General features: G+C 49.0%; 2 protein-coding genes across 7 annotated transcripts; both read left to right on the forward strand.

Annotated features, from left to right (window-relative positions):
* Nucleotides 1-575: 575 nt before the first annotated feature.
* LOC147255089 (WD repeat-containing protein 20) lies at nt 576-12,783 on the forward strand. Of its 5 annotated transcripts, none has more exons than XM_086216767.1 (5): nt 577-1,460; nt 5,414-5,596; nt 6,155-7,564; nt 9,320-9,338; nt 10,299-12,783. In XM_086216767.1, the coding sequence occupies exons 1-5, from the start codon at nt 1,065-1,067 to the stop codon at nt 10,325-10,327; spliced, it is 2,037 nt and encodes a 678-aa protein (XP_086072893.1). In that variant the 5' UTR covers nt 577-1,064; the 3' UTR covers nt 10,328-12,783. The 5 variants fall into 5 exon arrangements, with proteins under 5 accessions (XP_086072889.1, XP_086072893.1, XP_086072891.1 ...); XM_086216765.1 differs by having other exon boundaries at nt 10,681-12,783; XM_086216763.1 differs by lacking the exons at nt 9,320-9,338; nt 10,299-12,783 and adding an exon at nt 7,654-9,264 and having other exon boundaries at nt 576-1,460.
* Nucleotides 12,784-13,614: 831 nt separating this feature from the next.
* Nucleotides 13,615-24,566, forward strand: hif1al (hypoxia inducible factor 1 subunit alpha, like). 2 transcript variants are annotated; one of them, XM_086216768.1, is made up of 16 exons: nt 13,615-13,719; nt 17,453-17,643; nt 17,855-18,012; nt 20,041-20,125; nt 20,272-20,387; nt 20,485-20,666; nt 20,767-20,873; nt 21,162-21,309; nt 21,400-21,611; nt 21,820-21,888; nt 21,985-22,145; nt 22,221-22,304; nt 22,529-22,692; nt 23,054-23,165; nt 23,247-23,370; nt 23,533-24,566. In XM_086216768.1, the coding sequence occupies exons 1-16, from the start codon at nt 13,679-13,681 to the stop codon at nt 23,598-23,600; spliced, it is 2,022 nt and encodes a 673-aa protein (XP_086072894.1). In that variant the 5' UTR covers nt 13,615-13,678; the 3' UTR covers nt 23,601-24,566. The 2 variants fall into 2 exon arrangements, with proteins under 2 accessions (XP_086072894.1, XP_086072895.1); XM_086216769.1 differs by lacking the exon at nt 21,820-21,888.
* The last annotated feature ends 401 nt before the right edge of the window (nt 24,567-24,967 follow it).

Below are 24,967 nucleotides of genomic sequence, written 5' to 3' on the forward strand. Positions count from 1 at the left end.
CTACACTGCTCCCAGTTTTGCCCGTTAACGTGAGTCGTTCTTCATCAGAGTCCTTCATCCATGGGTTGTTTTTCATTTCTTTTTTAATGTTTTGCGATAAAAAGCTGAGCGCGAGCACAGCTCGGGTCGTATCTGAGCCGCACGGATCCCTCAGGTCGAACTGCTGACCATTAAAAACTGAGATCCTGACCACCGGTGTTGGGCAGGTTACCTCCAAAATTACCAGGTACCTGCCAGATGAAGGGAGTGAGTTACTTCCCAGTATTACATAGTATAAGTTACCTGTAACCGTGTGGGAGTTACATCAGTTTTGTGTGTATTTCAACAAAGTCACAGAAGTTTTTTAAAACATCTTTTATTGCGGTGAGGAGAGGAGGTTGATGCTCTGACAGGATGTGGATGTTTTTTATTTTCACGCACCATTTGAGAAAAAATGATTTTATTTTGTCGTTAGCACAACTACGGGTAACAAAACGCACACATGGATGGTGGCAGCATCTCTGGAATTCATGTTAAGTGACTCCGTTCATGTAAAGTGTCATATTGGGGGGCGGGGCTACAGTGGCACGTATGATTGCGTAAATCAGATCTTTAAGGTGGTCCCGGACGGTTGAGCGTCCCCGGGAGGTTAAATAGGGGGTAAATCGATCCGTGGCCGGGTGAAGGGCCGGCTGCCTGCTGTTTACCCGCTGACACGGAGTGCGCAGTGGCGGCTCGTCCAGCAGCAGCAGCAGCAGCAGCAGCAGAAGCGACGCATCATCGCACGTATTTACGCGCACTGGATGAAGGGAGGCAGAGGACCTGGTCGAGGACGATGCCCACCCCGGCTCAGATGAGCTTTTTGTCGGGGCTGGTTCAGCAGGCGGCGGCGGTGTGGTCCCCGGTGCTGGTGTAAGATGCACTGGAGCAGACTGGCTGTGCTGGTGGGCCTAGCTGAGCTCGGCTGCTGCTGCTCGCCTCCGCCGCTCCCATTCCTCCTCTAGTGCTTCTTCTTTTTTTTTATTGCGGCGTTATTATTTCCAGGTCAAAACCACAGTTTCCTGAGCGGCTTGTTTGTACTAAAAATGGCCGGAGATGGCGGCGCTCTGAAGGATATCAATGAGATTAAATCCCAGTTCCGGACCAGAGAGGGCTTCTACAAGCTGCTCACCCTCTCCGACTCGCAGCAGCGGGGCGGGCTGCCGCGGGGTCCGTCCGCCGGAGCCACGCTGGGCCCCGGGGCTGGAACCGGTCCGATACCAGGCGGAGGGGTCGGGCTGCTGCAGGGGCCCGGGGCTACCGCTGCCGCCGCCTCCTCCTCTTCCAATGCCGCAGCCAACTCCTCTCCGGCGGGCTTCCTGCCGCCGGTCCGGGTCTCCATGGTCAAGCTGCAGCCCGAAGACCCGAGCGAGGAGTCGGAGCGAGTGTGCTTCAACATCGGCAGGGAGCTTTATTTCTACACCTACACCAACATCAAGAAGGTGAGCCTGCGCGGTCTTCCTCCTCCTCCGTGGACCAGAATGACAGATCGGGATGGTCGGACTTAGCCTAGCATGCTACCCTGGTGTGATGCTACTAGCTTGTATTTCATCATCTGTTTAGAGGAGCGCCTCCAGCCGCCAGCGGTGCTCACATCTGGCCGGCGTGTAAACACGACATTTGTGTTGATGCTGCGAAGCAAACCGGAGAGGCTGGTAATTAGGCTGCGTGATGCGGGCAGGAGAGGCTGCACCGCGGCGGTGGAGGTGCTGGATGCTACAAGGAGCCTCATGAAGGACCACCTGACGTAGAGCTAGCTAGCTAGCTAGTTAGCTAGTTAGATAGCTTGTTAGTTAGATAAATAATCTTTACTGGTCCTGGAAGTTTCTGGAAAAGTATTGCGGCCACACTGAAGAGGAAAACTGAGTCATTTCCCAGCAGAGGCTCCAAAATTAACTGTAAAAAAATGTTTTTGAAGGAAAATTCTGCTGTTTTTGCAGTGGGAACTTTTTTTTTCTGTATTTTAGTTGAAATTATTGACAAGAATCTAACTTACAGGAATTATTTTTGATTATGAGCATAATCAGAATGTTGAGACCGTTATCGGTGAGAATGGGTTGTGTTCTTAAAGTTTTGGCCACCATCAGGATCAGCAAACACTTCTAGATAATAATAATAACAATAATAAGATAGTTTTTACTGTATAATTTAAGAACTCAAGGTAATTGAGCCAAATTTTTTGGGGGGGGAGGGGGGGGGCAAACCAAAATCTCAATCAGCAGCCAAACATTCTCAGTGAAATTTCATCAAAATCTCAAAATCCCAGGAGGTGTCAGAAATACTGCAGTTTCTGAAGTGTTGTGGCGCTGCAGACACTGGCCTGGCCCAAGGAAACCCTCTCGCTGCTCCCTGTGCGTTTAGGAAAACCGTAAAAAAAAAAAATTAAAAAGGGAGAAAACCTGGGCTTCCGTACCACCGCCATGGCAGCAACAGCCAAACTAATCACAACTGCATGTATTTTTCTTCTGTTTTTTTTTTTTTTTTTTTTTTTTTACAAACAATGAGCCTCAGGCTTGAAGATTTCTGTCTCAAACTCAGAATCCAGTGTGAATTTTATTTTTTTTTTAATCGCAGCAAATTTCAATTTGCATGAGTTAATCTGGCCTTTGTTCTTCGCTGCATGAAGGAAGCTCTGTTTAGCATTTTCGCGCGTGGTGAGTATTCACCAAGGATTCCCCCCCTTTTTCTTTTTTCTTGGAGAGCTGAAACTGCTGGCAGTTAGCGGCGCGGCTTCCTTCTGAGGAATGCTAAAAGCCCATTTAGGAGGAATTAGATGATACAAGTAAGAAGCTTCTCCTCTTCTTACGCAGCGCCGATCAATGAGGGGGAAATGATGCAACGGCTACATTTTGAAATGTCAAGACTCCTCTTTGGGTGCGCACCCTGAGTCACACCTTCAACATTTATCATCTCCGGAGTTAAAATCATTCCTGAAGTGCAAAATGTGTCAGTAATTTACCAGGAAATTGCTTTTCTTTCTTTCCCTTCATAGGCAGAAATGCACCCCTGCCCCTGCCTCGCTGGGGGAACTCCTCCTGGTCCCAACTGGACTCTCTCAGACGCCTCTCGTGAAATATCAGCAGAATAAAATGTTCTGTTTTCCTCTCACACGCTGCCGGCTCACCGATCATCTCCCCCGCTTTGTAGTCTTGTTTAGCCACGTTAGCAACCGACAGGTTTTTAAGTCCCACGAAGGCTTACAGCCCCCGAACAGTGCTAACTTCTTCCTGGGGTTTAGGTTCAGTTAATCCTAACTGGCATGTTTTTTAATCTGCGGAAGCCAACTGACAGTTTACCCCCCCCCCCCCCCCCCGTTCCTTCATCCGGAATCCCTGAACTGGATTAATACACGTGTGTGTTACAGATTTTTGTTCATCGTTTGTTGTGTGGTTTGGCCTCAGATTGTAAAGTCGCACAACTTCTTGATGTCGTTTTTATTTGAGAGCTGCTGAAGCCTTTGTGCTGGACGCCGCTGGAACCGGAAACTTCCTGTTCCCGGCTCAGGCTTCTGTGCCAATGACGGAGTGTCGAGTTCCTGTGTGTAATGTGAGTCGGAGCTAACGGAGCTAACGGAGCTAGCTGGGAACTAGCGGGGTCTGGTTTCAGGGCTGGATGGATGACGTGGTTGCGTTTCACCTTCAGCCAGGAATCTGAGCCGTTTCTGATACTCGGGCAGTTCTGCTGGAGTTTTAACCTCCAAGTCACAAAATCATATGTGGCAGATCTGCTGAGGCCTGCGTCTTTCAGGTGGGGGCTGAGTCTGCAGCCCCCACCCATCCCCAGAGCCTCACACACACACACACACACACACACACACACACACACACACACACACACACACACACACACACACACACAACTCAGGTTTGGAGTCCTTAGAATCTGGAATTGAGGTCAGCTGTGATTTTTAAATTTATTTTTATTTTTTTAAGGTTTCTGCAACGTGGACAGTGGAATTCTTGTTTTCTCGTCTCAGTTCCCGGAGTGCTGGAATCCGCGTGATCCAGGGTGATCCAGGGTGATCCAGGGTGATCCAGGGTCAGGGAGGATTGTCATTTATTGTAGCTGGTATTGATGTTGTGACTGCTGCCGTCCCTCCGCTCAGTGAGAGGTCTTCCTCTGTGTTTTGTTTTGTTTTTCAATCAGAGAGTTCTTGTTGCTGCTGTGTTTTTGTTGTCATGGCGGCCCTCCGGTGTTCTCCACAGATCTGGAACTTTTAGAAGAGGCCTTTTGATCAGCGACTCAGATCTTTTCTCCTTTTGAGGGGGGGGGATCAGCGCCAGGATGTACAGTCGTTTCTGGTGTTCCCACCTCCTGTCACTGCCTCAGGCGAGGACGGTCCTCTTTGTTCTGGAACAGCAGTCGTCTTATTTATGAATGAATATCTGTGACCCCTCTTTATTAACTCTACTTTATGTGGTGCAGAAAGCGAAAGCAGCAGTTTCTCTGGCTGATGCGTTCAAGCAGTTTGGTATTTTGCCAGTGAGCCGATGCCCTGAATGTGTGACAGCGGCGCCGAGTGAATTTGATCCTGTTTTTAAAACGCAAGTTTGTGAGTTCAGCGTGGGTCGGACCTGCTGTGACCACATAGGAACTTGGTTCCGTTTCTCTGTCCAGAAACATTTGCCGGCTCTGGTGTGACGGGAAGGCGCGTCGGTCTGCGGACTCGGCAAACGTGGCCTCTGTGGCTGAGGAGTCTGGAGCCGACCGGTCCGCTGTTGATCGCCTCGGGGTCTTCATGTCAGACCAGAACTAGGAGCTCCAAGCCCGCCGATACTTCCTGCGTTTCCTCAAAATAAAAATAAAAAAAAACAACCTGAAGATTGTAGGCCTGGGAGCGTGAAGAAAAAAATGGGGCCCAAATTATTTTGGCTAATCTATGCTGACATGTATGCTCCTCTCCGTCATTCATCACGCCCCAGCTAGCATTAGCGGTTAGCTTGGACAAACAAGGGCCTCAGTCTGATGCTGAGTGAAGATGGGAAAACTGAGCGAATCATGTCTTCTGAATGAAACCTCTGTAGGCTGAAAATCTACCTTTGTATCCATCAAATTTTCTATTTCTATTCTGCTTTATTAGAAAATTGCATAAGAAGTCACCTTCAACCTAAAAAAAAAAAAAAGGATTTTTGCAGCCCACTAGAGGGCGCTCACTCACGGGTCGCGGCACAGAACCGGTCTTGTCACACCAAACCCGCCAACACTCACTATTCTGTGGATATTTAAATCTGAACAAGCTGGATTTCTCCCTCGCGGGCTCTGAAACGGAACACGTGGTAGGTACTTGCTGCAAAAACGAATCGGCCGCCACAAACCGACCTCGAGATCGATCAACCTGAGAGGGACGTCTTCACTTTGACTTGCGCGTCACGGTTTTCTTCCGGTCCGTCTGCAGGCCGTGGACCTGAGCAAGCCGATAGACAAGAGGATCTACAAGGGGACTCAGCCGACGTGTCACGACTTCAACCAGTACTCGGCCTCAGCGGAGAGCGTCGCTCTCATCGTGGGCTTCTCAGCCGGACAGGTCCAGTATCTGGACCCCATCAAGAAGGAAACTAGTAAACTCTTCAACGAGGAGGTACTACGCCTGTGTGTGTGTTCTGTTCGAGGATAACTGTGTGTGCTCCCTTGACGGTGGAGGTAATTTTACATTCCCCGTATTGATTTTTCTCCTCTTTGCTCCCTGCGTGATGTGACATAACCTAGAAGCACTGCTGTCATTGACCGTCGCCTCCCGAACCGCCTCTCTCTGTTCAGGTGTTTTTGTTTTAAAAAAAAACAAAACAAAAACGATCCCCATTTAAAATTCAGGAGACCGGGGGTGTACTGGTGCGGTGTGTTCATGTTACATCCCATCAATTTGAACTGAAACTTTTCGCTGTTTGAGAGAAAGTAAAGACAAAATGCACTGGAATCGGTCCCCAACTCTATTAATTTGTATTTATTTATGCCCTGTTCTCTCCTCACACCGGTTCAGATCTCTCATAGATCCGTTCCTTTGCACTGTGCGCCTCCACCCAGTGTCCACATGAAAGCACATACAAACAGATTTACTTGACATTGATTTAACAAATGTATCTTCTGTCTACCCGCCTTATTTCCCTTCCGTCCACTTCCCCATCTTTGTCTCATCCAGAGGTTGATAGACAAGTCCAAGGTGACGTGTCTAAAATGGCTCCCCAAGTCGGACAACCTGTTCCTGGCCTCCCATGCCAGTGGCCACCTCTACCTCTACAATGTGGACCACCCGTGTGGCACCACGGCACCGCAGTACTCTCTGCTGCGGCAGGGCGAAGGCTTTGCTGTTTACGCCTGTAAAACCAAGACGCCGCGCAATCCGCTTTTGCGGTGGGCCGTGGGTGAGGGAGGTCTCAACGAGTTCGCTTTCTCCCCCGATGGCGTGCACGTGGCATGCGTCGGGCAGGACGGCTGCTTGCGTGTCTTCCACTTTGACTCGATGGAGCTACAAGGGGTGATGAAGAGTTACTTTGGTGGGCTGCTGTGCGTGTCATGGAGCCCGGACGGAAAATATCTCGCCACCGGCGGAGAGGACGACCTGGTGACTGTGTGGTCATTTGCAGAAAGCCGCGTGGTAGCAAGAGGTCACGGACACAAGTCCTGGGTCAACGTGGTTGCTTTTGACCCTTTTACAACCTCCCTGGAAGATGATGAGCCCATGGAGCTCAGTGGCAGTGAGGAGGACCTCCACCAGGGGGCGCCAAATAACTCCATGCACTTCGGCCGGGTTCGAACAAGCAGCACGTTGTCACGTCTTTCTCGGCACAGCTCTAAAGGCGGCGGTTCAGCTGCCGTCACGTATCGGTTTGGCTCTGTGGGGCAGGACACGCAGTTCTGTCTGTGGGACCTGACGGATGACGTGTTGTACCCTCGCCTGCCGCTGTCCCGCGCCTTCACTAACACTTTTGGACCCCCGCTGTCCAACTCTGGCAGCGGCGTGGTTAACAGCACCTCAGGTGGAGGAGGCAGTGGAGGGGTGGAAGGCCACCATCACCCACCCAACACTACCATCGGCACCTCTAACCCACCAACGCTCCCCTTGCCCCTTCCTCGGTCCCTATCGCGCTCTAACTCTCTGCCCCACCCTGCCGTGGCAAACGCCTCTAAGGGCCAGGGTGCCTCAGAGGGCGGTGGGGGAGGGGGAGGAGGAGGGGGGAGCAGTGGCGGAGGGAACAGTACCCCGTTCAGCATCGGCCGCTTTGCCACGCTGTCACTGCAGGAGCGCAAGTCGGACAAGTCTGGTGGCAGCGGCGGGGTGGAGAAGGAGCACAAACGATACCACAGCCTGGGCAACATCAGCAAGAGCAACGACAAGATCAACGTGGCGCCGAGGAGCAACCGGCTGGACGCGGCCAAGGTTCTGGGCACCACTCTGTGCCCGCGCATGCATGAAGTGCCCCTGCTGGAGCCGCTGGTGTGCAAGAAGATTGCACACGAGAGGCTGACGGTCCTGGTGTTCATGGACGACTGCATCATCACCGCCTGCCAAGAGGGTCTCATCTGCACCTGGGCACGACCGGGGAAGGCGGTACGTCTTTGACTTACTCTTCTATCTTTTCAAGTACTGAGAAATAGTTGTCTTGTGCTCACGAAGGTGTTTTTTTTTTCCCCCTCCAGCTTGAATTCTTTGTGCCTGCAGATTGCAGAAAGAGCCAGCTACGTATATGTAGCATGAAGCTCACGGAGACTGAGGGCTCAAAAAAAACAGCAAAACTGTCCAAAAATGTCACTTCACAAACTCTGAAGTGCATCCACGCCTTCTTTATGCATCGCTAAAAACGGGTTAGCTCAATGGTTTGACGAGCGCGCGTCCGTTAGCTTCGAGCTAAATGTACGTGGCTGGCTCTTTCTGACTTGTGGAGTTGGAAAGAAGTGATGCAGGTGGGCAGAAAATGTCTGATACACCTATTAGTGAGTTTTTGAGAGACCATACACACTTTTTTTTTTTTTTTTTTTGCGTATAAGTGTCGCTTTAAAGGATCAGACCAGTCCAGAACAACGAGAAGTACCATTCAGTACCAAATTAAACATCAGCTCAAATGCAACACCAACAATTGGCTGTTGGGGTTTATTTTACTCTAAGAAAAAATGTCAGCCAGCTTAATGATTAACTGATCAATTTGATGACTGAAGCAGGAAACTGTTCACCAAAATGGCTGCTAGGAAGGAGAGGACCAACAATTAAAAACACCCAGACACAGTTTCGGTGTGCCGGAGGAGGGGGGTTGACACACTCCGTCTTCATTAGGGTTGGGTGTCCTTTGGATTTTACCGATTCCTGTTCTAAATGATGCTCGATTCCGATTCTTTGAGCTGGAAGTCAGCAGGTCACAGCCTCGTTTTGTTGGTTTGAAAAAACCTAAACACAGGCCGGTTTATTTATTCACATTGTGACTGGCGAACGTTAGCCTCACTTAGCGAGCGTTCAACAACTAGAAACAGAGTTTTAGGAATTGGTCGTCTATCACTTGAGCAGGTTTGTTAAGAATGAGACAGCCATCATTTTCACCTGCCGGATTCTGTCAGCAACGAGGAGCTGCTGGCTGATGCTGAAGGTTGAGTTTCCGAAGAGGAGGAAGCGACGGGAGCAGGAGAGCGACGCCACCAGTTGAACACTCGCTAACTGTTGCACCAGGCAGGCCGAGGTGTTCCGTCATGTTTGTGGTGATCCTCCTTTGGCAGAAGTTTGGGTTTTTTTCCGCGGATGTTGCACTGTGCTACTCCGTCCTCTTTCAAATTAAAATGAAGCCAGACTTCCCGGCGTTTTTCGCGGTCCACGTTCAGACGACTGATGTTCTTGCTAGCGGACGCACAGAGAACGCCGAGCGGAGTGATACACGCCCCGAAAAGAAACTAGCGAGGGCACTTGGAACTGAAAAAAAAGAATAGAAATTTTAAAAAGCTGCTTAACGGTTCTGGAACCCGGACATTCCAAATAGGAACCGGTTCTCTGTACCCAACCCTAATCTTCATGACACCCTTTTGGAGGAGCGGCGGTGGGGTGGAGTGGTCGCTGGGGTTTACAGACTGTTTTTAACCTTCTTGCTCTCATGTGTTTGCCGTATTGCATAACTATGAAGTTTGGCAGGTACAATGAAGGTCAGTTTGTTTTGATGAGACTTTTTAGCGGTGGATGTTTCAGGCTGCACCTCTTCAGATGTTTAGGAAACGTTGGAGATGGTGGCTTTAAACGCCCCTGCACTTGTGAGGCAGGTGTCGATTTCCTGGGTTCGCCCCTGACCGGCCTTATTTGTCTCTGTTTTGTTGTTTTTTTTCCTTCCAGAACTTGACGGCCCAGAACGGTAACTCTCCAAGCGGCACAGTGGTATAGCTGGAGGAGAAGCTTTGCACTCATCCCTCCCTCCACCACCCCCCCCCCCGTAGTCCCCCCCCCCCCATCAAAAGTTAACGATTAAGGACAACCAGAGAACATAAATTACCGCTGCAGTATTATCCCCTCAGTACAAGTCTCTCCTCTTTCTTCTTCTACTGATTTTACTCTCACAGCGGCCAGTTGTTGGTTTTTTTTTTTGGGGGGGGGGGGGGCGCTGAAGCCTGAGAGCACACAGAGTTACTTCAATGAACGTAGGACTTTTCAAGGTTAGCCATCAAGCTGGTTAGCCGTCAGCTAGCCGGTTAGCCATCAGCTAGCTGGGTTCTGATGTGTTCCTACGTAGGCAAAAGAACGTGGACTCCTTTGAAAAAAAAATAGGAGAACTCCCCAAGGTGACCCACGTGATCCCGGTGTGTTCGTAGTGAGCTGAAACCAGGAGAAGTACTGAAAGCGTTCCAGCAGGGTTTTTAAAGAGACAGAGTTCAGCACCGGACACTGAAAATGTCGCCCCCTCCTGTGAGGAGGATGACGCGGGTATCAGGAACGCACGCCTCCCGATTCGTGCTGCTGACTACATTTTCGATTGTGTCGTTAACGCCGTGACGATGTGAAACGTGGATTCAAACATCACGACCCACAACGGGGATTTGGGAAGAACAAGATCCGCAGCAGCAGCAGCGTGCGTGTGCGTTCGCTTACTCCCGGTCACGTAAAGTTTTTGGGATCATTTTCATCTCGCATTTCCACCAACAACGGTAAAATCTGATCAAGTCTGATGTCATCGAGGTTCAGAGCAGCTGAACGGCGCTTCAGCCTCGGTTTCCCGCCTCCTGCCGCTGTGGGAATAAAAAAATATAAATATATATATATATATTTCCAAGTAGTTCAGGCGCCTGCCTTCACCTCCCGCCTCTGTGTTTCGCTACAGAAAGACTTCATCAGACTTTCTATCTGTAACTTCCAGTCAACCAGGAGTGAACAGCCGGCACCGCCCTCTTCTGGCCCCTCCCACTTCCCCTTCCTACAAAGACACTGCAAAAGCCACGGCCACTGTATTTAAGTTATTTATTTTATCATAAGACTGTCTAGTAATTTATACTGTAAATACTGAAAGTACTCTATAAATACAAAAAAAGGACAAAGCTGTTTATGGAAGTTACGACTTGACGGCGAGGAAGAGAGAACCGGACAGATGGAGGATACGAATATTTGAGGATCCGTCTATTGTACATAGCAACTGCAGTTAAAAACTGAATGTCTGCCGTTTTAGGGAACTTGATGATGTCATGTGTTTTTATTTCGTGTGATAGAGATTCTCCAGTTTGACCTGTGGGGGCCAGCGTGATGCCGGGCATGGCGGCGGTCGTTGGCGCGGCTGAAAGATCCAGTCAATACCAGTTCTCCTGAACTTCTCGTGCACAAACAGGGTCTGAGCTTGTTCGCCGTACACACACACACTCACTCTTCCACGCTCAGAATGTATAGTGGTTCTCTCTCACACACACACACACACACACACACACACACACACACACATTTTCTCAGACTTCTTTCCTGTTGCACCTGAATCGCCTCTTGCAATAATTTGCACATATTAGATTAAAAAAAAGAACAACAACCCAGAGTCAAACAGATCATGTGACCCAACACTCGCCACCCTGACGCAGGAAAGTTCCATCTTGATCAGAAGGTCCTGATTTGTTCCCTGGGCTCCGCCGGCGGGTTCCTTCTTTCGTTCTCTTCATCTCCGAAGCTGAATTTCCAGTTGATTTGTGCTGAAATAAACTCGGGTTCTGGGAGCTCAACACAAACTGTCAGATCAGCGGTGGAGCCGAGAGAACGTCACCATCGCCGTTCCGTCAAACTCTCCTGTCACGACGCGCAACGTTTTTGTTTGTTTTTGAGGGGGTGGACTGATAGAGATGATCAGTGATCAATAAACTGGAGGAAAGCAGTGAAACAATCTCCAAAACCAAACTCTCTCTCTGGTTCTCTCTCTGTCTTCCTGCTTTTGTCTAGTTCTGTGGTTCTTGCACTCTGGTTCTGTTTTATTCTCTCTCTGGTTCTCTCTAGTTCCCTGGTTCTCTCTTGCTCTCTGGTTCTCCCTGTGCTCTGATGACTCCTGGTTGTTCGTGTCTTCCTCCTCACATCCAGCGGAGGCGGGTTCCACAGACGCGTGTCTGAACACGATCTGTCCTCGGTTCTCTCGGTTCTCTCTCCCTCGCTCGCTGCTGGAGTTTTTCTCTTTCCTTTTTAAGATCAGCCTTTTCTCGTCTCTTCAGTCAGCAGGAGTCAAAGTTACGACCAACAGTCTATGTTTTAGCCGGTTTGAGGGGATTCTTGCATCCGCGCTGGCCCTCCGTTGCCATAGCAACAGGTGGGCGTATAGAGAGGGGGCTTCGGGGGTCACCCTCACTTTTGGGGCTGAATGCTGATTCCTCAGCCGGCGCAGCTTCGCCCGGTGTTTTGTGTTCAGGCGTTCAAATCCACCGGTCCGATGCCCTGCCTGGATGTCCGAGTCCCGATCTTGGCGCTCTGCAGTTGGAGGCGACCGTGTTCGGTCCAGGATGATGCGGCTGACAGATGCAGGTCACCGCGGCAGCAGCTTCCATCGAAAGGTGGTCGCGCACTGCTTCACCCTGCTAATCGATAGATGGGCATCACTCCGCTTTGAGGGGGGATGAAGCCGCAGGTTGAAGTCACGTCGGCTCGGCTGGACCAGAGGCCACGTCAGCGACCGCCTAACGGAGGAGGAAAGGCAACCTTCAACCTGCATTCTCTCCGGCGACCAACAGAGGGCAGCTTAACATGACAACAACAAAGGAAGTGTGTGATTTGCTTGTCTTCTTTTGGGGGTCCGGCTTCACGTGTCAGTTCCTCTGTGAGTTCTTGTCCCCAAAGCAGGAACGTGAAATGTAGTGACTAAAACAACAACAACCCATAAAACCACCAATGTGGCGTCCAGGTGTTGCTAGGAGACGGCGGATGCTCACGGTTCACCGCACCAACCGGCCGACCAGGGAGACGTCTGAGCCGGAGAAACGCGCACCTCTGGAGTGGAGACGTGAGATTACAGGATGATGAAGAGATTGACTTTAGGGTCAAATTATTTAATTGCTTTTTTAAAATGTTTGGAAATTTTTCATCAGACGATTCAGAAAGAAAGAAAAACAAACCCCCCCCCCCTCCACAAACTTTAACCTTCAGTTTACGTCACCGTGTTGGGCTGTTAAACGTCAAAAGTCAGGCAGCTGATGGAGGCGGAGCTCTGGTGGAGGAAAAAATGTGTGTGTTTCATTTTTTTCATCATCACCATAGTCACCATGCGCGCGCGCCTGTGCTGGTGGAAGTTGAAATGGCAGAATGACGTCACCGTGCGCAGTTTGTAAATGGAGACCTGTTATTAAAACTTTAAAACACTCTGGTTTTGTTTCCGCATGTTCCCTGTGTGGCCGGTGGTGACGTCACGCTTGAGGGGTCACTACGCTGTCGGTGCTGTTTGAAACGTCACATCTCGAATGACATCGGTCGTGATCTCCTGGAAAAATCTCGCGGCTTTTTACTGTTCATGAAATGTAAAGTGAAGAGTTTTAACCTCTGCATTTGCTGAGACGAGTCCCACTTTCATGTGACGCAACGCGGACATGACGGCGTCGTCGCAGCCGATTGGTTTGTTGCCGCTGTAAAGACTGACGGGAGGACGGTGGAAAACCGGAAGTTAGATTAATTCCACAATAAAAGTCCGGAGAGAAAATAATTCTGACATCCACATTGAGGCTGAGCCGGTTTATAACTTCAAGTTAAGTTAAGGGAAGGTGAGGTAAGATAAACTTTATCCATCCCGTTCTGTTACAACAGCATTGGGGAGACACAGAAAATAGGGTAAGTAAACTGTAATGAGATAAATAGACAAGTTAAATGTGTAAATTAGAATGTATTAAATGTAATAAAACAAGTATTAATACTAACGTTTCTAACAACAATATCCATTATATGGAATAGAAACATCAGAGGGGAACACTTTATTACCCATGTGTGTGTGTGTATATATATATATATATATATATATATATATATTTCCCATTAAGGCAGTGGTCAGCCCTGTCACCTCACAGCAAGTTCGAGCGCAGGATCTTTCTGTGTGGAGTCTGCATGTTCTCCCTGTGCTTGCGTGGGTTTTCTCCGGGTACGTGGAACTTTTATTTTGGAAAACAATGACCGGAAACTAGATTATTTTTTTATTGCCTCCTTGACACGCGGACCCCCCCATAACAAAGTCGAGCCCTCGGTTTGGAGCTCATTGTGAAGATGGAGGGGAGAGCGGAGGCGGAGGCCCCGGCGCCGAGGCGGTGAGACGCTTCCACTTCTTTAACTTCCAGTTCATGAAATCTGATTTACTGAAACACACAAAACAGCGACTTCCGACTGACGGTGCGGTTTACTTGCGCACTGGTGGATGTGTGGTGTGTTTCGGGTGTTATGGTTTTGTTTTACTGTGCAATGAAGGCGTTCATGTCGTGCTGCAACACTGAATGTGAAATTCGACAGCGATGCCGATGTTTTAAAATAACAATCCGGTCATTTAATAAATCGATTTTTCCGATCGTGGATTTATTGCTGATGTAAGCGATAGTTTGACAACTGATCAGGCCGATAGCCGATATATCGCCGAGGATTTGTTATTTCCATGTTGTACATGTGAAGGTTGATGGCTTGAAAAAAGCGTTTTCTTTACTTCCTAAACATTTTATAATCCAACGATTGTTCCCTCATCGTCTTTGACCAGAAACAACAGAACAAGACAGAAGCCAGAGGTTAACCGATGCATTATCTGGTTTGATCTGGCGTCCCTTGTTTTTGTTTGTTGTTGGATTGATAAGAAGACTCTCTGCTGCCATATTTCAATAAATACACGGGCAGCTTGGCGGCTGCATCGTCAGATATCGGTCGTTGTTCCATCAGCATCGCTCAAAGGAGCCCAACAGTTTTACTCAAATTGGAAAAGGAGTCTTCATGGCACTGAACGATGCAGTAAATGTGTCATTTCTAAATTGTTCGTGGTTGAACAGAAATGTTACATTTTCTGACGCACAATGTTTAAAACGTTAACGTCGTATTTACTTGTTTTTATGAGGATGATGTCAACATCTGTAAATGTCCCAAGAATCAGTGGTGAAACATTTCAGCTCGTCCAAGTGTGACGCAACCCTGGGATGACTGGGTTGTCCAGTGAGGACACAGCGTGCGTGGAGTCGCCGCCGCTGATAATTGCAGCTCCAGGATGGTTGTTTGTGCGTTTGTGTCAATTGTCAGTGTTGGTGTTCTCTTTCTGGACCTCGAGCCTCGTTAGAACCTCAGCCGTTGGTGTTGAAAGTGAAAAGGCTGGAGGTAGTGGGCGTGGTCTCGTGATCCCCCACCTGACCTCAACAGGTCTGTACCTGTACTGAGCACCTGAGTTTACTGCATTCATGTGTTTCAGGGAGTAGAAACCTCAGGAAGCAGTGAAAACGATGGGATTTTAATGAGTCGTGCTTCATGAAGACCACGTCGTTCTTTGACGAGTGTTTTATCTTTAAACTTGCAGAGGTGCAACATTCGTAGTTTCAAGTCTTCTGCCGTTTATTTCCCAACGAATTCCCGTCAGGAGCGCGTCCTGTTTCTCTGTGACACAGGAAACAAACATCAGCTGTTCGATGCAAACAAGAACATGAAAGTTGACTTTTACCAAAACAGAGTTGAAATCTCTCCCTGCCTGCATTCAGCCGGGGACACACACACACACACACACACACACACGCCAGAGTCGTTGTCTGATGAACTAAAGCGGCACTGCTCATGCTGGAATTTAGAGTTGGATCGCGGTCCACCTGATGATGTCACTGTCCATGCCCACATCTGCATCACCAGAACGTTTCTAAAATGAAAACGGAGGCGAGTCCCCCCCCCCCCAAGAGAAGCAAAAAGACACAAATCGTGATTGTTGTTAAAGTTGTTCTGGTTTCAGAAAAGTCTCCCAACTTTGTGCCCACACACACACACACACACACACACACACACACACAAATCCTTCCTGTTTTGTTTTTTTACACTCCTTGTTGATGAACACTATGTTCTGACCTATACGAGACCTTGTGTATCATTCAGAGCTGAATACGCTTGTCAATAGTAATATGAGACCGTGTGTGTGTGTGCGCTCTCGTACTTGCTCTGTTGTGAGGACCGGACCAGAACAAGACGTCCATGTCGTGGGAGCTGTGTGACGGTCAATACTTGGTTTAAGGCTCAGGCTCAGAGGTTGACCAGGGTTAGTTTTAGTTAGTTGGTCTTGATGGTTGAGGTTCATGTCTGTGGCCTGGAGATGCGTTAAGTCAATGGAGGTCCTCACACAGATACAGGTACAAGTTGGTGTGTGTGTGTGTGTGTGTGTGTGTGGTTGTTTTCCTTCACTTTCCTGCCACATTAATGTAAACAACTGCTGACTATGCATGCTTAGTGCGTGCACACACACACAAGAAATGGTTGCCAGAGTTCAGTTCTGCTCTCCCGACCAAGGACAGTCTGTTCCCGCAGGCTCCGCCCACCTGGCGGACTACTGCTGTTGCTGAGAGAGAGAGAGAGAGAGAGAGAACAAGGTGTATCAAGAACAGGAGCATTAGTGTTACTAGAAGGAGTGGTACTACACGTTTTATAAATAACAAGAGTAGCAGTAGTAGCTGTGTTACCTACACTTGTAGTGGTATTATTAACCACAGTACTGCCGGCCACATAGCAGTGCTGAAAAACTGCAGTAGTAGTACTAGCAGTATTCATCAGAATACCTTCAGTAGCACACATTTGATGAGAATCGTGTCCGAGAGCCTTTACAAGCCAAGTCACAGTCACAGCGCCAACTCGTGGTCACAGGAAGTAAACCTGGTGTGACAAACGTCAGCGGTGTGTAGGAACACGAGCTGTGGTCAGTGTGTTCTCTAGCGCCACCTAGTTGATGCAGGAGGTGATTTTTTCTTCTTCTTTTTTTACACCATTTGTTATTCTGGTGTTTCATGCAACAAGCAAATATGAGCAGATTTCACCTCCGTGTCACTCCCCAGGACAGACAGACAGACGTGCGTGTGTGTGTGTGTGTGGGGGGGGGGGGGGGGGGGGGTTGGCTCATCGCCGCTTGCAGCCTGTATCAGGACCTGATCAGCAAAGGTCAAAGCAGAGGTCAGAAGTCCACCGTGGTGGAGGTATTCTGAGTGCTCATGAGGTTCGCCACTCCCATAAATTGAGTGGCGGTATTAGCAGCTGACCAGCTGACTCTTAACTTGAAAGGGTGTCGAGTGTCCCTGGGGGGGCACCACGGCAGCAGTCAAATAACTGCTGTGGCTGAGGACATCGCGAAAGCGCCGCCGCCTCCGCCAGAGAAACGTCTGGAAACTGGGAGTCACGATGTACAGGACCAGCGGAGCCCGAACACACATTCCATCGCCACAAATGAGCTTTTCCTCTCATTTAAACATTTTTTGATGGAAGTGTCCGTCTCCCAGTTGACTCTCACATCTTCAAAGAATGTTTTCTGGGGGAGGTCGTAGATGTGAGGTCGCCAGGTGGTGTGTTGCTTTGAAAAGAAACTCGTTAAAAGCCAACGTGTTGTCTTTCAGCGTGGGTCAAACTGATCCTTTTCTCCTCGGTTTTAAAATGGCTGGTTTCATTTAGCCGTTTAGCAGCTGGTGCTAAGTGGTTAGCAGGAAGAGGCTGCACGTGCAAGAAAGTGTAGTTTCAGTTGTTAGGTTTTTGTTGTTTTCCCTCGGCTGAACTTGCTGTGTAAAAGTTTAGTCGAGAAACACTTTGGGAGGGGTTAAGGGGAGGGGGACGAGTCTTTTTGGTTAGCATACAGGAAGTGAGGCGTACAATGTCAACATCTCCTCCCGCCGGACCCTTAGATGACTTATTTTCTTTATTTCATCCCATCTCGTCACCCCTTTGACCCCTACTTTCTTTCTTTATTCACATTTTCCTCCACCAATGCCATGTTCTCTACTCTGTCTCCTCTTTTCCACTTCTGTTTTCCCTTTCCTCCTCCTCCTCCTCCTCCTGCAGGACAACTTCAGAGCAAAGGAAGCTGCGATCCCGGGATGCAGCTAGAAGTAGGCGGAGTCAGGAGACTGAGGTGTTTTACGAGCTCGCTCACACTCTGCCACTCCCCCGTCGAGTCTCCTCCCACCTGGACAAGGCGGCCGTCATGAGAGTCACCCTCAGCTACCTGCGGATGCGTGGCCTCCCCCAGCCTGGTAAGAAACAGATGCAGACCATTAACCAACCAGTCAAGAAATTGTCCCAGCGTCAGGTTTGGTATCAGAGTTCCTTGATTATTAACCCATTCACGATTTTTTGGATGATTATTACATCACCGGGGTTATGTAATGTTGTGAGCTCACCTGTGTCTGCGTCCAGCTCCGGTCATGAATCTAGAGTCAGATTTAGCTGTTTGTTCTACAACAGGTGGTAACCAGAAGGTGTGTAAAGGGGAAGAGGAGGAGGAGGATCAGATGGACACTTTCTATCCTCAAGTGCTGGCCGGCTTCGTCATGGTGATGACGGAGGAAGGAGACATGACCTACCTGACGGAAAATGTCAGCAGACACGTCGGCATCACTCAGGTCAGATGTCACCTGCAGCTGAATGTGGTTACACTCAGTCGTTGCTGTCGTCGGCTTGCCTGTCATTCGTGCCTGGGTCTCCTGGTCGGCTGGTAGAGAATGTGGTGAATCGTCCTCTATGTCCTTATCCGGTTGGTCCGGGTCGCGGGAGCAGCAGCCTCAGCAAGGAAGCCTAGACTGTCCTCTCCCCAGCCACTTCCACCAGCTCTTCCGGGGGAATCCTGAGACGTTCCCAGGCCAGCCGAGAGAGATAATCCCTCCAGCGTGTCCTGGGTCGGCCCCGAGGCCTGAACCACCTCCACTGACTCCTCTACTTGGAGGAGCAGCAGCTCTACTCTGAGTCCCTCCTGAATGACTGAGCTTCTCCTCCTGTCTCTCAGGGAGAGCCCAGCCTCCCTGAGGAGGGAACTCAGTTCGGCCGCTTGCATTCGCGATCTCGTTCTTTCGGTCATGACCCAGAGCTCATGACCACAGGTGAGGGTTGGAACGTAGATTGACTGGTAAATCAAGAGCTTCACCTTTGGCTAAGCTCCCTCTTTGCCACAATGAACCAGTTTAGCACCCGCATCACTGCGGACACCGCCCCAATCCGCCTGTCAATCTCCCGCTCCATCCTACCCTCCCAAACTTAAACTCCTCCACCTGAGGCAGGACCTCCCCTCCGACCTGGAGTGTGCAGGCCACCCTTTTCCGGCTGAGGACCATGGCCTCAGACTTGGAGGTGCTGATTCTCATCCCTGCCGCTTCACACTTGGCTGTAAACTTCCCCAGCAAGAGCTGGAGGTCGTGGCCTGATGGAGCTAAGAGGACCACGTCATCCGCAAAAAGCAGAGACGACATCCTCCACCACCCGGCTGCACCTAAAAATTCTGTCTATAAAAGTTATGAACAGAATCGGTGACAGAGGGCAGCCTTGGCAGAGTCCAACCCTCACCGGGAACAAGTCTGACTTACTGCCGGCAGCACGAACCACTCTCACTCCTCCGGTAGAAAGACCGAATGGCCCTTTGAAAGGGGCCATCCACCCCATACTCCTGCAGCACCCCCCCCTCCCCCCACCCCCAGTGTGCTCCTGGGAACGCGGTCATAAGCCTTCTCTAAATCCACAAAGCACATGTGGACTGGTTGGGCAAACGCTCATGCCCCCATTATTGGACTTCTGTGCGAGTCTTTGGGCTAATAAAACAACTTAACTGTGTACTTTGCCAGACAGTCACCGTCATGGTAGTCATTTTATTTTGAAGGACTTGAACTCGTGTGATCAGGCTGCCTGCGAGTGGAGCTGGAAGCTCCTGAGAGAGAATGTGACCTGTTCTTGGAGCTCAGCCAGGGTGAAGAAAGGGAGAGACAGAGAGAGAGAGAGAACGAAGCCGTCCAGTAAATCTATTCTTAGCGCTGTTTGAGATCGAGTTTATCGTTGAAATCCAACCAGGTTTTGAACAACTGCTCGTTGAATAACGGTTTGTGATTTACGGTCCTGTAGTGGGGCACCGAGCCACGGTGGTCAGATTCTGGGTCAGTTCTGACCGCAGAGGTTCAGCGTGGCAGTGACCGTTGATGCCGTTTAAAAAAAAAATCAGTTTCAAGCAGGACAGTAATTGACCAGGAAAGCCTCTCCGTTAACCTGCTAACCGAAGCGCCAGGTAAACCCGGAAGCCTCACGTTTGTTCACTATCGCTCCACTTGCTGAGAAACTGCGTCCTGGAAATTAAAAGGTTTTGTGCTGTGATTTATCAACTCTCATGATGATGGGAAGTTCTCTTATTCTTCTTTGAAGGTTCGCGTCTCATCAGGTAATAACTTGTTAAATCAGTCTGGTTATCACAAGTTAGCTGTCCTGTTATTTCCAAAATAAGTTTTAAACACGTATTGCAGATGGAGCCTCCTTCACCTGCATCACCGGAGCTTTGCATCCCAATCAGCTGATCTGCAGGATCAGTATCGATCAGTTCAGCTGCAGGATGGCTAACAGGAAACAGGACTTGTAGTTTTAGTGTCTGAGGGTTCTCGTGTTGTTCTCGTCCTCAGCTGGAGCTGCTGGGTCACAGCGTCTACGACTTCGTTCACCCGTGTGATCAGGAGGAGCTGAGGGAGCTGCTGTCTCCACGCTCAGGTCCCGCTATTTTATTTTGATCCCAGCTTTAGTTTCTATGTTGCTGTAACATCATCGACCGTTTTAGCACGAATTTCAAAGGATTTTGAGAACATTCCGCTTATTAAAACCCCGCAGGGGTGCTCATGCGGTCGTGGTGTTTTCAGGCTCGAGTAAGAAACTGCTGACCGACCAGCCGACTGAGAGGAACTTCTTCATCCGACTGAAAAGCACACTGACCAGCATGGGACGCACCGTCAACATCAAGTCTGCCACCTGGAAGGTTCGGTTTTAACTCGAGACACTCAGTACACACACGTTTGCACAGCTATCTTTGTTGGTGCTAAAGTTGTGTCTGAATGTCATGAATCTCTCTCCAGGTTTTCCACTGCACAGGTCACATGCGCCCGTTCGGTGGCTCCGCGTCGCCCCCTGCTGCCAGAGTGATGACACTACTGTGTGAGCCTATTCCTCACCCATCCAGCGTGGAGTTTCCCCTGGACACCTACACCTTCCTCACCCGCCACAGCATGGACCTGCGCTTCACCCACTGCGAGGGCAGGTGGGATCAACACCCGCGCGGCCTGCTTGGGAGAAGAGAGAGTCGGTTAGTTTGTCGTTTTAATTCCTCTGTCTTTCTTCCCTCTACTTTCTGTTTCCAGGGTGACAGAGTTGGTGGGCTATAAACCTGCAGACCTGATTGGCCGCTCAGCCTTCCAGTTTCATCACGCCCTCGACTCTGATCATGTCAACAAGAGCCTGCACACTTGTGAGTTTAAGTTCAAAGTTTCCCTTTTTTCTCCTGATAATATTTGACAATAGCCTGTGAACATCTGGATCTGTCAGCAGGCATTTCCAACTCTATCGTGTCAGCAGAGAAATGTTATTCAACTTGTACTTATTTTTTCAAGTAATAAAACTTAATTTTCAGCTCTCATTCTGTCAGTGGGTGGAAAAAATGACGAGTATGTTTTTAATCCTGTTGGTTTTTTGGGGGTTTTGCCAGTGTCCGTCATTGTAAACTCTTCTCGGTCTCGCCGTCCTCTCGCCCCTGTAGTGCTGTCCAAAGGTCAGGTGAGCACCAGACACTACCGTTTCCTGGCTCACAACGGCGGCTTTGTCTGGGCAGAGACACAGGCCACCGTCCTCTACAGCAGCAAAACCTCGCAGCCCGAGGCCATCGTCTGCCTCAACTTTATCCTCAGGTACCTCAGCTGATGGTTTCGGAGCACAATGAACCTGATCGGAAATCAGAAGCTCACTAAACAGCTGCTGTGTGGTCTCGTCCTCTGCAGCGCCGTGGAGCAGCCAGACGTGGTTTTCTCCATCGAGCAGATCCCCGGTAGCCAGCGGCCTCAGAGTGAATTCCCATCGCCTGCAGCAGAGGATTCTGACTCTGGCAGCGAGGACATCCAGAGCTCCCAACTCAGCAGCTCGTCGTCAGAGCCTCCCGAGTTGGCCCCTGATGCCGGATGCGCTGCCGTCCCACCGACAGGAGCTTTGGCTGGTAGGACTTCTACGACCTGGTGCCACAAACAGGAACTTAATCCTTTTATGTTGAATTAGTAGCTGTTTTCTCATCCTCTATTAAAAAAAACTAAAAAAGGAGATTAAATTACGTCATAATTTACAGTAATAAGTCAGTATTTATGACAAAAATCTGTCCCCATGGGAATAATTCTTCAGACTCACGTCTGTATTGTTGCCTTTTCTAGCAACAGACATGCGTCTAAATTCAGAGGAACAGACTGAGGTTGTAGACTCAGGAACATGTCGTCTTGACAGTTGAGTGTCTTGCGTAAGAATCTCGTACCTCTAAAGATCATCGGAGAGTCAGAGAGGAGCCGAGTCGTCTGAATCTCGTGTTTGTCCTCCGTCAGATTTCCTCGAGCTGTCGTTCGCCAGTCCGCCGAGTTCAACCGCAGTACCAGATGATCCGCAGGACCTGTGCACGCCAAAGCTGCGGCAGCTCCTCTCACCCATCTTCAACCCCGTCACTCCACCTTCATCGTCACCAGCGTCCTCACCCGCTCTCATACCGGTAAATGCAGTCCTTCAGTCTTTCAGGTGTATTTGGTTCTCCGTCTGATTTCTAGCTGTTAACCCCCCCCCCCAGGACACAATGGACATCAGCAATGTGGAGAAGCTTTTCGCCGTTTGGTCGGAAGAAGCTCAGAGGAAAGACGGTGAAACGCTGCAGGTAAGAGCACTCAGAGCAGAAGGGTTGAGTTTATGGAACTCCTGTCCAATCTGAAGAGCTTTTATTTTTAACTAAATAGAAAAACGTAGAAACAAATGTGGACCACGACTCTCCAGGTGGAAAGTAGTTGCTTCCATTACAACGTACAATAAGTAACCAATTGTGGATTTTTCCGACGTATTTCATATTCCCTTCCCTTTGATTTCCTGTCTGTTGTCCTTCAGGAAGCAGAGGACATGGACCTGGACATGTTGGCTCCTTACATCTCGATGGACGATGACTTCCAGCTGACTTTCCTCAGCAGCCTCTCGGAGGAACATGAGAAACCTCCACCGTCCTCGCCCCGCCCCTCCGCTGTTTCTCCGGTGATCTCAGTGAGCAGGAAACGGTACGAGAGGCTCGTTCCCTCGGTAACATCTGACAACCTGTAACCCTTAGAGCCTCGTGTGCCAGGAGTAACACGTGCAGAACTGACAGTTAACTTTCAGGGAGAGAGATGCAGGAACAGGTCATCCCTGCTCTAAGCCCCAGCTTAGATTTCAGGACCTGAAGAGACTCGAAGGATGGAGGACGATGTCAACAAGCAGGACCGGCTCGCCCGCCGCTGCAGGGATCCGTTTGAAACATTACAGACGTTTGGTTCACGAGTGTCCGATGACTTTAAAGCAAGATGAACATTCGGTGGACTTGGGGCTCAGTGTAACATCAGATGTCGCTTTGTGTTTAAAACTGGTCCGTTCCTCTTTCAGGACCCACAACCCAGATGAGGAAATGGTGTCCAAGCTGCTGATTCAGGACAAGAGACAGAGACTCAGTGCTTCGTCAATAGAGGACGAACTGCTTCTCAGCCACAGGTTACTGGTGAGTGAAAGAGCGAGTGAATGAGATGCAGAAGTTCTGTCTTTTTTTGGCCAGTCACATTTTCACGTGCTCTCTGCTCAGGACTGTCTGGAGGAAATGGACCCATCAGATCTGATCCTGGATCCAGGCCCTGAGGGGCGGAGTCAGCTGCTCACAGACAGAGACCCGATTTTAGGAGGCATGCCGGGACTGTGTGATACCGCAGGTAGGATTCACAAACAAGCGCACGTGCACACACACACACACACACACACACACACTCACTCAAAGATGCTGATTATTTTCCAGTCTAGTTCTGATATGTCAGGAAAGGAGTCCATCTTGAGGCTTCATGTGTTCCCTGACCATATCTGTTGGTCTCTTCCAGCTCTGATGAGGGACATATTCATTCCCCGCCCACCTGACCTGTCACCGCCTCTTTCCCCAGAGACTTGACAAAGTTCCTTTCAACATCTGAAAACATATCAACACGACACGCACCAAGTTCTAAAGATTCTCAAAGGTCAACCAGCCCCGCGGGGCCGTGAAGAGCCGTCTCCCTGACCCTCTTGCACTTTCTGCTGCTCTGGCGTTTCTTCACGGCTAATTTAGTTTGAGAAAGCGTCCTTGTGATAAGTCTGTTTCACGTGAACAGCAAGTGGTGCTAAATCAGACACTTGTGCTTCAACGGGAGTTTGAAAGAGCAACGAATCTATGCAGCTAAATCGAACGGAAGGGTTTCAAAACCTGAACACGCTTTCCCAAAATCCTCCCCCCTTGTCAAACAACCTTGCGAACGTCAGTGGCGTCCATTTTTCAGTGGCATATTTTTGCATCTTTTTATACATTTGTGCTAAACTTTAACCTTTTTAATGGTGCATTTACTAGTAAGATGAGTTATTTACTGTTACTATATTAATGTCAGCAGATTACTTCTAGTGTTATCATCTAACGCTCCCTAAATTCACAGAAAAATCTCAAATGTATTTTAAACACAATTAAGAAGCATTTGTGTTTCACGTGTTCAACACATTCAGTCCAACACAAACTAAAACTGTAACACATCTTGATCCGGTGCATATTGATTATGACTACTCAAAGTATGTAATCTTTTTGTTCTTATACAGTTTAGAAATGAACAACACTATTATTCATGTTTTTGTTTTATATCTTTGTAAGAAATCTTGCATCTTTGTACTACACTTGATGAAATGCATGGATTTCAGTTTGTGAAATCATGTCAAACAACAGTCTAAATTCATCCTAATTCAATGTTAAGTCATCGTTTTTATATTTTTTTGACATCTTTAAAAGTACAATGTGCCTTTAATCATCAGAAACACCTGACATCTTTCCTGTCATGCATATTTGGACCGTTTGTGTTGTTGATTAAAGCTCTGTTAATAAAGTTTGTCATTCAAACACAGTTTGAGCGTATTCATGTTCAAGTGCACACCGCTAGAATGGATTGTTTTGGGGGGCTGGAACCTCACATTCAGACTTGACACAGACATCCTTTTGTGTTGAAGGTTGACAAAGTAGACATCAAAGTGATGAATCATGAAAGTAACAACTAACCTGCAGAGCAGAGCAGACTCGGACTGCACGTACCCAGATCCCAATGGGTCCACACCTAAAACCTCAGTCTAGAAGAGCGCAGTCCTAGGAACAAGTAAGATACCACGTAGAACCCTGAAGCTCATTCTTCCTGAACAATTAGGACTTTCAATATCTGTTTCATCAACCTGACCTTTCTCAATTTTAACATCTGGCTATCAACCTGTGGGGGGGGGGGGGGGGGGTCTTTTCAAACTGCTAGATCC

This window comes from Aulostomus chinensis, chromosome 10 (genome assembly GCF_037954235.1).
Source record: "Aulostomus chinensis isolate RoL2024-O1b breed Wild chromosome 10, RoL_Achi_v1.0, whole genome shotgun sequence".
NCBI lineage: Eukaryota > Metazoa > Chordata > Actinopteri > Syngnathiformes > Aulostomidae > Aulostomus > Aulostomus chinensis.

Excerpts from the sequence above, each read along its gene's own strand:
- hif1al (XM_086216768.1), top strand. The coding sequence starts at position 13,679 with ATGGAGGGGAGAGCGGAGGCGGAGGCCCCGGCGCCGAGGCG. Across the intron at positions 22,146-22,220 it reads CCTCACCCGCTCTCATACCG|GACACAATGGACATCAGCAA; the intron begins GTAAATGCAGTC and ends CCCCCCCCCCAG. Across the intron at positions 22,305-22,528 it reads AAGACGGTGAAACGCTGCAG|GAAGCAGAGGACATGGACCT; the intron begins GTAAGAGCACTC and ends GTTGTCCTTCAG.
- LOC147255089 (XM_086216763.1), top strand. The coding sequence starts at position 1,065 with ATGGCCGGAGATGGCGGCGCTCTGAAGGATATCAATGAGATTAAATCC. Across the intron at positions 1,461-5,413 it reads CCTACACCAACATCAAGAAG|GCCGTGGACCTGAGCAAGCC; the intron begins GTGAGCCTGCGC and ends GTCCGTCTGCAG. Across the intron at positions 5,597-6,154 it reads GTAAACTCTTCAACGAGGAG|AGGTTGATAGACAAGTCCAA; the intron begins GTACTACGCCTG and ends TGTCTCATCCAG.